The 12173-nt window shown below is 35.5% G+C and overlaps 1 protein-coding gene across 3 annotated transcripts in view; it reads left to right on the top strand.

The window, feature by feature from the left end:
• Positions 1-12173, top strand: part of LOC114510425 (ankyrin repeat and KH domain-containing protein 1) — a 109439-nt gene that overhangs the window by 84915 nt on the left and 12351 nt on the right. For all 3 annotated transcript variants that reach the window (XM_028529052.2, XM_036014091.1, XM_028529053.2), the window contains 7 exons: positions 2806-2981; positions 3184-3346; positions 5330-5425; positions 5872-5988; positions 7926-8100; positions 8857-9313; positions 9999-10145. In XM_028529052.2, coding sequence (XP_028384853.1) covers positions 2806-2981; positions 3184-3346; positions 5330-5425; positions 5872-5988; positions 7926-8100; positions 8857-9313; positions 9999-10145 — 1331 coding nt within the window. The remainder of the gene's footprint in view (positions 1-2805; positions 2982-3183; positions 3347-5329; positions 5426-5871; positions 5989-7925; positions 8101-8856; positions 9314-9998; positions 10146-12173) is intronic.

Below are 12173 nucleotides of genomic sequence, written 5' to 3' on the forward strand. Positions count from 1 at the left end.
AGAATGTACACAAACTCACCCACCCAGGAATCAGCACCAGAAGAGCCCAATTTGCTTGTGGGTAGCGGGAGAGGTGATGGAAAACCGGCGGACAGCCCAGCAAGTGGCATTGGTCCCTCTGACCCATCTCCCACATACAGCCCCACAGCACTGAGACAACAAAATATAGCCCAAATGAAAGAACAGATCAAAACTCAAGGAAAACAACTAAGTGATGAAGAGATAGCCAGCCTATCAGATGCAGAGTTCAAAACACTGGTAATCAGGATGCTCACAGAAATGGTTGAGTATGGTCACAAAATAGAGGAAAAAGTGAGGGCTGTAAAAAGTGAAATAAAGGGAAATGCACAGGGAACCAACAAGGAAGGGAAGGAAACTGGGACTGAAATCAACAATTTGGAGCAAAAGGAAGAATTAAACATTTAACCGGAACAGAATGAAGAAACAAGAATTCAGAAAAATGAGGAGAGGCTTAGGAACCCCTGGGACAACTTTAAACGTTCCAACATCCGAGTCATGGGGGTGTCAGAAGGAGAAGAGGAAGAGCAAGAAATAGAAAACTTACTTGAAAAAATAATGGAAGGAGAACTTCCCTATCTGGCAAAGGAAATAGACTTTCAGGAAGTCCAGGAAGCTCAGAGAGTCCCCAAGAAATTGGACCCAAGCAAGCACACACCAAGGGACATCATAATTACATACCCAAGATTAAAGATAAGGAGAGAATCTTAAAAGCAACAAGAGAAAAGGAGATAGTTACCTACAAAGAAGTTCCCATAAGGCTATTAGCTGATTTCTCAAACCTTGCAGGCAAGAAGGGGCTGGAAAGAAGTATTCCAATTCATGAAAGGCAAGGACCTACATCCAAGAATACTCTATCCAGCAAAGCTATCATTTAGAATGGAAGGACAAATAAAGTACTTCCCAATAAGGTCAAGTTAAGTTCATCATCACCAAACCTTTATTATATGAAATGTTAAACAGACTTATCTAAAACAAAGAAGCTACGAATAGTAAATGACAAACTCACAACTATCAACAACTGAACCTAAGAACAAAAACAAAAACTAAGTAAACAACTAGAATAGGAACAGAATCACAGAAATGGAGATTATATGGAGAGTTATCAGCAGGGAGGGAGAGGAGGAAGAATGGGGGAAAAGGTACAGGGAATAAGAAGCATAAATGGTAGATACAAAATAAATGGGGAGAGGTTAAGAATCATATAGGAAATGGAGAAGCCAAGGAACGTGCATATATCACCCATGGACATGAACTAAGGGTGGGCAATGCTGGTGGATGAGGGGTACAGGGCAGTGGTATGGAATAAAGGGGAGGGGAAAAAATGGGACAACAGTAATAGCATAATCAATAAAATATATGTTTTTAAAAAATAAAAACCAAATATCATCATCATGACCCTTAAAAAAAGAAAGAAAATAGAATCAGTTCTTTTTCCAACTTCAGGCCGGACTGGCTCTCTTAATCCTCCAGTTTGCAACTTTTTTAAAAAAAGATTTTATTTATTTGTTTTTACAGAGAGGAAAGGAGGGAGAAAGAGGAAAACATCAGTGTGTGGTTGCCTCTTGCATGCCCCCTACTGGCAACCTGGCCTGCAATCCAGGCCTGTGCCCTAGACTGGGAGTGGAACTGGTCACCCCATGGTTTGCAGGCCAGCACTTAATCCACTGAGCCACACCAGCCAGGCTGCAACTTTTGAATGTAGCAAGATTAATTTATAGTAAGATATTTTGGAGTAATAAGATTATTTTTTAGAGTCCCTTAATGTAGGTTTTTAAAGAACTCCTTTAATAAGGCATGTGCTTACCATTGGTAAAAAACCCAATAAAAAAATTACTACACATGTTATAAATTTAAGACAACTAAAGTCTAGTCTGACCATGACAGATTCTGATAATTCCTTGACTATTTAGCATTCAGAAGGTAAGAGTATGAGAGTGTTTTTATTCTTATTTATTTATTTATTTATTTATTGCTTAGGACTGTTAGGTACTTAGATCCCTAGAAAAACATAGCTTATGTAGAATTCTGAATAATCAGACAATGGCCGATCTGATAGTCATTTCTAATTGAAAGGGTTTGAATGAAAATTTCATATCTTCTCCCTGAACTTCGTTAGTTATATTTCTTAAAATTTAATAAGGAAGTGTAGTTTTTCCTCAAACGTTTCATTGCACAAAGAAATGAGCTTTTCCTGCTATCCAGTTTCTCTTTTCATATTACAGATATTCAGTGTGATCCATTTGATTTTAGAAGTCCTAGAAGAATCATATTATTTTGGAAGTGATGCCAGTAGGAAATGTCTTTTGTCAAAAATGTTGGAGACTAATGAACAAAAGACAGCAAAATTTATGAAGTGATATTTTAGTCTGTTTTACCTAAATTTGAATAGGATTGAGAGAATTTACCCTGAGTTATTTAGCAGACTGCATTCTCGATAAAGTATTTTCTAAAAAAGTTTTCCCATTGAACACTGTGCCTTATTTAAGTTTCTTTTTATTCACTTTTATTATCTTTATTATGTAGCAAAGTTATGGTCTCATTTGTAAATTTATAACAATATAGAAGTTAGGTTTTTTTAATTTAGCATGTATTAGTATGAGTTAATTCATTCTGGTTTGTCTAACTAAATCTAATGATTTTCCCTTGTTTTTTAGTGAAATTTAAGACTATGAGTATTGCTTAGCCCTTTTATGAGAGAAAATCACAAATGGAAAACACAAGTCAATTGTTTTAGCCTTTTAAAGAGTTATATTAATTTACTTGAGTAATTTTTGGTTTAAACAGACTGGTCTTACCCCTTTGATGGAAGCTGCTTCTGGAGGATATGCAGAGGTTGGGAGAGTTCTCCTTGATAAAGGAGCAGATGTGAATGCACCCCCTGTGCCTTCCTCAAGAGACACTGCTTTAACAATAGCAGCAGACAAAGGTCACTACAAATTTTGTGAGCTCCTGATTAGTAGGTGGGTAAACTTTATATTTATGTTTAGATCTTCCTACTGTCCCTTTCACAGAGCCATTAAAGTTAAAATTGTTCTACTTTACGGACATTTTAAAGAGCAGATTATTTGCATGATATTTTGTAAAAGATAAAAGACAAAGAAAAATAGAAGTCTGCCTCTTCTCATAGGAAACAAACTATATTAAGATCTTTTGGTTTTATAGGGGAGCCCATATTGATGTTCATAACAAGAAGGGAAACACACCCCTGTGGTTGGCATCCAACGGTGGTCATTTTGATGTGGTACAGTTGCTAGTGCAAGCAGGTGCTGATGTGGATGCAGCAGATAACCGGAAGATCACACCTCTTATGTCGGCATTTCGCAAGGTAATTTGATGTGGGTGAGGGAGGGTAAAATTTAATAATTTAAAATCAATTCTAAGTTAAAACCATATGGGAAAGATCAACTGACTTTGAATAATTGACTATATTTATACACCAATCACTGCATTTGTGGCCACAATCACTGTATTTGTGGCCAAATCTAACAGCTGTATGGTAGTTCACTACAGGCAACTTTATTATTAGATCACTTGGTGTCTAGACTAGTTTTGTTATGCTGTTGTATATAAAACATGAGTTTTAAGGACAAATATTATTATTTGCAGATGTCTTCTCTACCAGAGGAGGTACAATACAAGTGGACTCTTTCATAAAAATTTATTATACCTCATATATATGTACACACATATATATATGAAGGTTGTAAATATATACACACATATATACACACACATATATATATGAAGGTTCACTTGTCCTATTTTCAAAAGCCTTCTCATTGCCATTATGATAAACTATAAACTACTTAACATGGCTCACAAAGCCTCGCAAGATATGCTCATGCCAGTCTCCCTGTACCATTCATTTATGCTGCTGTTCCCCTTTACTCTGCTTCAACCACTGACTTAGAATGCACTAAATTTTAAACTGCCTCAGGGCTTTTTCTTACTGGTTTTCTTTTCCTGAAATGTTCTTTCCCTTGTTTATCACCTTGCTCACTTCTGCTCACCCTTTAGCTCCCATTTTAAATGTCACTTTTCAGTGAGTCCTTCTCTGACACCCATGTAAAAAAGGTCTTTCTTCTCTTTTATAATACACTATTATTTTCCTTATCCAGTTTGCAATTATACATTCAAACACGTTTACTCTCTTTTTTAATTTTCTTCTTTTTTTTTTAGATTTTATTTATTTATTTTTAGAGAGGGAAGGGAGGGAGATAGAGAGAGAGAGAAACATCAATGTGCGGTTGCTGGGGGTTATGGCCTGCAACCCAGGCATGTACCCTGGCTGGGAATTGAACCTGTGACACTTTGGTTCACAGCCTGCACTCAGTCCACTGAGCTATGCCAGCCAGGGCTACATGTTTACTTTTTTAATGCCTATCTCCTCAGCTAGGCTGGAAGATCCATGAAGACCAAGATCCATGACTTTATCACCCATGTTTATACTCAGTTGGTAGCACAGTGTCTAACTCATAATAGCTGGTAACTAAATAGCTACTGAATGAGAGCAGTGTAAGTTATGTGTCTTAGGAAAAAAATCTTAAATATTTTCTAGACTTAATTCTTCAGTTTTTTTATTGCCTTTTAATTGAGTTGTAATTTACATACAGTGAAATGCACAAATATAAGATTTATAGTTTAATGAGTTTTGATAAATACACATGCCCATGTAACCCACACCCCATAAAGATATAAAATACTTCCATAATTCTAGAAAGTTTCATCATGCTTTTTTCTCAGTTAATTCTCTGCCTGGGAGGCAATGACTTTTTTGTTGTTGTTTTTTTGTTTTACCATTAGACTAATTCTAGAGGATGTTTTAGAACTTTAATAAGAGGGGAAACTATACAAGTTTGGTTGTTTTAATAGATGTACTAGGAATTGATTACAGATTATTCAGCCTCTGATAATGACATTTAGAAAGTGTTTTACAGAGTTTCAAGTCATAAGACTCAGATAAATGTGACAATCTACCTTGTTTAGTAAAGTGAGAGCCAAAATAATGCTTTAGGATCTAGAATATCCTCATTTTTTTAGGACTACTTTATAAAACCTTTTCTCCTTGCAGTGGGAAATGGGCATATTAAATTCAGGAGCAATGTTTTTTGGCCCATACCATATATTCCTGAACATGTTGTACTTTTTCTGTTTATAAACTCAAAACTGTTCTTATTTCTATAATTTCAATTTGTACTTTAGTGAACTATCTGGAAGTATTACTACATCTTTTAGTCTTTAAGTTTTTAAGCATATGGGCAAAATTTCAAAGGATTCTTTTGTGTATTTTTTGTTGTACTCTCTATAGGGTCATGTAAAAGTTGTTCAGTATTTGGTGAAAGAAGTCAATCAGTTCCCTTCTGATATAGAGTGCATGAGATACATAGCAACGATTACAGATAAGGTAGGTTTAATATGCTATTACACATGTTTTGGTTTTTGTGGAGTTTATATTCCAAATGTGAAGTTACTAACCTGTTCTTCTGTGAGACTGATCAACTGATCTTTCTGTGCTTTATTTTCTCCATTTGTAAATAGAGAATGGACATAATACTTTTGATAAATTATTCCCTTTCTTTTCGGAACCATAATTACAGTGACAGTTGAAGTTTATTATTAGCCTTTATTTAGAAAGTTTTCTAAGAATATATAAAATTTTTATAAAATTGTTTCTTATTTTAATAAAAGATTGATTCATAATTAGATTCAAAGGATGGCTTGATTTGTTTTAGTGATTTTTCAATTGTTTGAGCTTTAAGCCCTGGGTTTTGGTATGCTAATCAACTCATTAGATTTGACCATTTTATGTTATATGTTTCTATATTGGCCTAATTCCATTTTTCACTATAGGAATTGTTGAAAAAATGTCACCAGTGTGTTGAGACGATTGTGAAGGCTAAAGACCAGCAGGCTGCAGAAGCAAACAAGAATGCAAGTATTCTTTTAAAGGAACTTGATCTGGAGAAGGTGAGTGAGAAAAATAATTTTCCTTATTAGAAATTGTTGAGCCCTGCCTGCTGTAGCTCAGTGGGTTGAGTGGTGGCCTGTGAACTGAAGGATTGCGGGTTCGACTCCAAGTCTAGGGCACTTGCCTGGTTGCAGGCTGGGTCCCCAGTGGTGGGTGCTCCAGAGACAACCATACACTGATGTCTCTCTCCCTCTCTTTCTCCTTCCCTTCTCCTCTCTAAACATAAATAAATAAAATCTTTTTAAAAAATTGTTGAAAATCTAAGATAAATTTGCCACTTACATGATCAATAATCTTAACAAAATATCTTACAAAGGAAATGATTAATAAAATGTCAAGCCACAATAACTTTCTGATCAAACTTATTCATAAAAAATATTTGAACCATAATAGTAAGGGACTAGTTTTGAAGCAGATCACAATTTACCAAATGACATTACTGCCTAAGTGGTTAACATTAGTCTGAGAAGAAATTTAGTAAAATGTTGGAAATTATTTATTGTAAGGTCTGGGCTATAAGTGGTTTATTAGATCTTCAATTAAAGACTAAGTGTCAAGTATCCTAGGAGGTGTGGTAAAATGGGAACAGTTAAGTAAACGTGACCACTGCTCTGAGACTCAGTCTGCTTACCAGGAAAATGAGCGTGTTGTTATTGAATCCAGAATTTATAGTAAAAGAACAAACTCCATGATTAGTCATTCTAGGAATGCAAGAGATGATATTTTATTGATTAAAGGAAGAAAAAAGATATGATCATTTTGAGAAATGGCAAAATTTTGGCAGCAGTTCTAAGTTTAAAAAAATACAAAACAAAACTTAGAAGCTAAGAACAGAAGAAAAGATTGCTTACAAATCAGAAAAAAAGAGAACTTGCTCAGAATAAAAAATGATCACACAAATGGGCAATTCACAGAAAAAGAAATGCAGATGTTCCATAAAGAGGTAGAGAATGCCTAATATTATAAATAAAGAAATACACAATAAAAGAGTAGTTTAAATTTTTCGACCAGACTGTCAAAGCTTTAAGTTTAAAGGTCTGGTAATAGCTATTGATGGCAAACCTTATGGAGAAATTAGCACTCTGGTATGATTTTTTTAATGTATGGTATAATGAGTATAACTATTAACAGAGATGTTTTGACAAATGAATCAATTAAAAAGGTGAATACCCTTACTCCAGCCATTCCACTTACAGAAATTTTACCTAAGATAGATAGATGCTCAACGATAGGAGTGTGTATAAGGTTATTTATTGTTGCATTGTTTATAATAGGGGGAAAAGTGTAAACCTTCAAAGTCTTATTAATTAGAGAATTGAAAAAATTTTAATACCTCCATGATAAACTTGATTACAGTTAAAATCAGAAGGGAAAAACTATCTTCATTTTTAAATAAAGTTTGAAGTTAGATTGACAACTACGATCCCATCCACATACATAATTTTTATTTTTGTATAACTGCCCAAGTGAATAGTCAGCAGTCCTCTAAATAGCCAATTGGGTTTATGCCAACAGAGTAATGAAATGATTTTTAATTAAATACACAGTCTCTCCTTTCAGTCCTCAGCCCCTTTCTCATTAACATAGGGGATTGGCAATTTTTTACAAATAAATTGTCATATAGTAAATGTTTTAGGCTTTGAAGGCCATATGGTCTGGCTACGGATAACTGAAACTGCAAAAAATCGAACTGAATAAAGGAGGGCTGGTGTATACTTGATACAAGCCTCTTTCCAGGTGTACGATCTGCAGATTTCCCCCCTTTTTTATGGATTGTCTTTCTACTTTCTTGATGGTTCCTTTGAAGCACAAAAACTTACTTCTCATGTCTGGTTTATTTATTTTTTTCTTTTGTTGTTTTTATAAATATGTAATTTAATTATTTATTTTAAATTATTGCTTTGTTGGTAATATGATACACCTACTTTATTCACAGTCAAGAGAGGAGAGTAGAAAGCAGGCTCTTGCAGCTAAAAGAGAGAAAAGAAAGGAAAAGAGAAAAAAGAAAAAAGAAGAGCAGAAAAGGAAGCAGGAAGAAGATGAAGAAAACAAACCCAAGGAGAATTCAGAACTACCAGAAGATGAAGATGAAGAGGAGAACGATGAAGATGGTGAGAATTAATGATAAAATTCTCCTATGTTTATCAGCTTTATTTTGAGTGTTTTTTTCTCTGATTAATTCTAGTTAAATATTCAGTTACTTTCATCTGAAATGGACAATTGACTCTTACAGTAAATATTTCTAAATACATTACATTGTAAAGTGATGCAGAGAAACAGAAAGGGGAAGACAAACATGACTGAAGGAAGTTCAGTTGTATCATAATTTAAGTCACCCTGTAAAACATTGTGTATATCCTAAAAGCAAAATGGTGAGAGACGTTTGCCAGGTTCTTCTCTACAAGCTCCTCCCCCATTGGAAAGTGGTTGAGGTCCAGTTCCTCAATAAATTTTTAGTTAAGGTTAAGGCTCGAGGCTCTGCAATGCTGGGGTTTATTAATCTCAAAGAGTTGTTTATTGTACAGTCTGACAGTGCTTGTGGTAGGCAAATAATCTTATTTTGGTTATAATTCTAAAATCCTATTTGAAAAATTTCCTAAATTCAAACTGTATTGTGATTTGTAGTTAGTTCATGAGACTAGCATTTCAGGTCTTAAGAATGTTAACGGTCTACCAATTTAGACATCAAAATGTGATATAGTGTATTCTAACAACAGTAAAGATTTCTTTATTTACTAGTAAATAGTGGTGAAAGGAAAATAGTATGTAAGGTACTGAATTGTTATGAAGTATTAGATATATCTATAATAATTTGTTTTGAGATATGTAGCTTTCAGTGTGATTTTTATCCTTTCTGATAATTTTAGTGGAGCAAGAAGTTCCCATTGAGCCTCCTAGTGCAACCACCACCACCACAATCGGAATCTCTGCAACGTCTGCAACGTTCACAAATGCATTTGGGAAAAAAAGGGCCATCGTGGTGACAACCCCCAGCACCAATAGGAAAAATAAGAAGAACAAAACGAAAGAGACCCCTCCCACCGCACCTTTAATATTACCAGAACAAAATATATCCTTAGCGCAGCAAAAGGCAGATAAAAATAAAATAAATGGAGAACCCAGAGGTGGTGGTACAGGCGGGAATAGTGATTCGGATAACTTGGACAGCGCAGATTGCAACAGTGAGAGTAGCAGTGGTGGTAAAAGCCAAGAGTTAAACTTCACTATGGATGTGAATTCCTCTGGTGATCGGAGATACCCCCCGCTGCTACTCCCGTCCCAAGAAGAAAAAACGAGTACTGCCACTTCTAAAACTCAAACACGGTAAAACTTTCTGATTTGTTAACTCAACATCCACCTGTCCTTTTTTGTACCTGGCACAATCATTCGAAGTTTATTCTTCAAGCACAAGTTGTGTCAAACAGTTTAAGTCCACCTCATTATCTGTCTTCAATATTCAAAAATGAAATTTATCAATCTCCTAGTCATGTGTTATTTATGAAATGAAATTCTTAAAAATTTTTATGATTCCATTTTGAAGTTGAAAATATTAGCATATTTTGACTTTCACTTATTTTTATTGGTTATAGTACAACTTTTGGCTTCTGAAATCTTTTTTTTTTTTTTTTAAGATTCTTATTTTTCTTTAGAGGGGAAGGGAGAAAGAGAGAAAAACAATCAATGTGCGGTTGCCTCTCATGCACCCCCTAGTGGGGACCTGGCCTGCAACCTAGGCATGTGCTCTAGGCTGGGAATTGAACCAGTGACCCCCTGGTTCATAGGCCGGTGCTCAGTCCACTGAGCCACACCAGCCAGGGCTTAAATCGTTTTTACACTAAAATAGATGTTGGACTCTTTGTCCTATATCTTTTTTTCTGAATTATTGATAATTTGATGTGTCAAATTTTAATTCAAACATTTCAGTATAACTTTGTCCGTAAGTAACAATCTCTTCAGTTTCTGACTTAAAATGTATATTTTATTACACTTGATACTTCTCTCTTCTCAGACTTGAAGGCGAAGTGAATCCTAATTCCTTATCAGCAAGCTACAAGTCAGTGTCATTGCCGTTAAGCTCTCCAAACATAAAACTGAATCTGACGAGCCCTAAAAGGGGGCAAAAAAGAGAAGAGGGGTGGAAAGAAGTTGTACGAAGGTAATTAGAGTTAGTCTTATCTTTTCTAACTTTCCTAGACCGTACAGATTCTCCTCTGCAAGATGGTTACCCAATTAATTAATGAGTAGTTTTAATGTAGTTATTTTAAACTACAGTGTCATACTAAATCCAGGGTAGGCTAATGCAAAATTAGAAGCAATGTATAAATTTTGCATGCCTGTTTTATATGAAACAAGTGTTGTCTTTAGAGTAACAAAACAAAGTTTATTAGAACATAAGATTTTATAAATAAGATTTACAGAAGTTTACAAACCATGTAAAATGGTCACAAGCTTCTTCTTAAGAAGAAGCACCTGACAACAGAGTCACAGTGTTATTAGTGAGGGCTGTGATGTTTGTTTAGTGGGTTCCATTTTGATTCAGACAATTAAGGTTATCTATTTATAGTGTTTAAATTAAGTTAGACTGGGCTAGAGAGCATATTCTGAAGAACTAGTTAGCTGCTTTTAATGTAATTAGATCACCATAAAATGGGGGGGAAGGAGCCTGTAAAATTAAAACCACCTTCCTTTTCAAAAGAATAGAAAGAAAACCACACATACCCCTGCAGCTAACCTTGACAACCACCTTCATTCACACTGCCTTATACTTAAGCCATGATGAGGGAAATGAATAAAAACAGAGAGAGTCCACTGCTTTCAAATGGTACACACTATCCAGATGATACTTCTAGCCTCTGCTCACACTTTACAACTGGGAATCAAAATAAGACATAGATTTGCCAATGTGCATTTAATCACCAAAGGAATGAGATATGTGGTCTTTTAATCTATAATGTTTCCAAGACTTTGTTTCTGTATATGCAAACAAGGAAGGAAGAAGTCTCGGCAGGATAGGAGACATGATACACACCTGATGACCAGTTTGATTTAAGTATTATTCATGGCATATAGCCTACTCCATGCTTTAGCTTTCAGAATATCTAAATATATTCTTTCCAACTTGTCTGCATTAAGAAATACATTTTGATTATGAAATGTACTTTAAGGGCTGCCATTGGGTATTTGAGTTTAAAGGTCCCTCCCTCAAAGGGGTAATCTTAGGGCCCACCAATGACCACATGAAAATAATGGGTGCTGTTCTCATCTGGTTGTGGCAGCAAACACTACGTTTCTTTGATAAGCCAACACAGTATCAGCTTCTAATCTGCTCTCTGGCTTCACTCACCTCACACACAAGTGGAGGTGAGTGAAACCTGTAAGTTGTATTTTATGTAGTTCAAATCCAAGACTTTATTCTTTATTGCTGAGTATAAGTCGTGATATCGATAAGCTAACCTCTGTTATTCAGTATGAAGTTTAACAGTATGGTCTTCATTTTAAAAGATTTTATTTATTTATTTTTAGAGAGAGGGGAAAGGAGGGAGAAAGAGAGGGAGAGAAACCTCAGTGTGTGGTTGCCTCTCATGTGGCCCCCACTGGGGACCTGGCCTATAACCCAGGCATGTGCTCTGACTGGGAATTGAACTGGTGACCCTTTGTTTTGCAGCCTGCTCTCAATCCACTGAGCTACACCAGCCAGGGCTCAATATGGTATGCATTTTAATTTAGAAAAAGTCAATATGTATGGTCACTGAAGTTTAGTTGGCATATGAAATTTTGGTCAAATTTGAATGCTTAGATCATAAGTGATTAAAATATAATTTTTGTTTTTCCCTGGCTGGTGTGGCTCAGTGGATGAGCACTAGCCTATGAACTGAAAGGTCACAGGTTCAATTCCCTGTCAGGGCACGTGTCTGGGTTGTGGGCCTGGTCCCCAGTTGGAAGTGTGCCAGAGGCAACTGACTGATGTTTCTCTCCCTCTCTCCTTTCTTTCCCATCTTTCTAAAAAATAAATAAAATTTTAAAAAACAACTTTATTGAGATGTAATTGGCATACCATAAACTGGATGCATTGAAGTATACAATTTGTTAAGTTCCCACCCAAGAACTGTGGCCATAATCAAGATCATAAGCAAACCCGTCACTATAAATGCTCGCTAATGCTCCTTTGTAGTCCCTTCCTTCT

Source organism: Phyllostomus discolor, chromosome 13 (genome assembly GCF_004126475.2).
Source record: "Phyllostomus discolor isolate MPI-MPIP mPhyDis1 chromosome 13, mPhyDis1.pri.v3, whole genome shotgun sequence".
NCBI lineage: Eukaryota > Metazoa > Chordata > Mammalia > Chiroptera > Phyllostomidae > Phyllostomus > Phyllostomus discolor.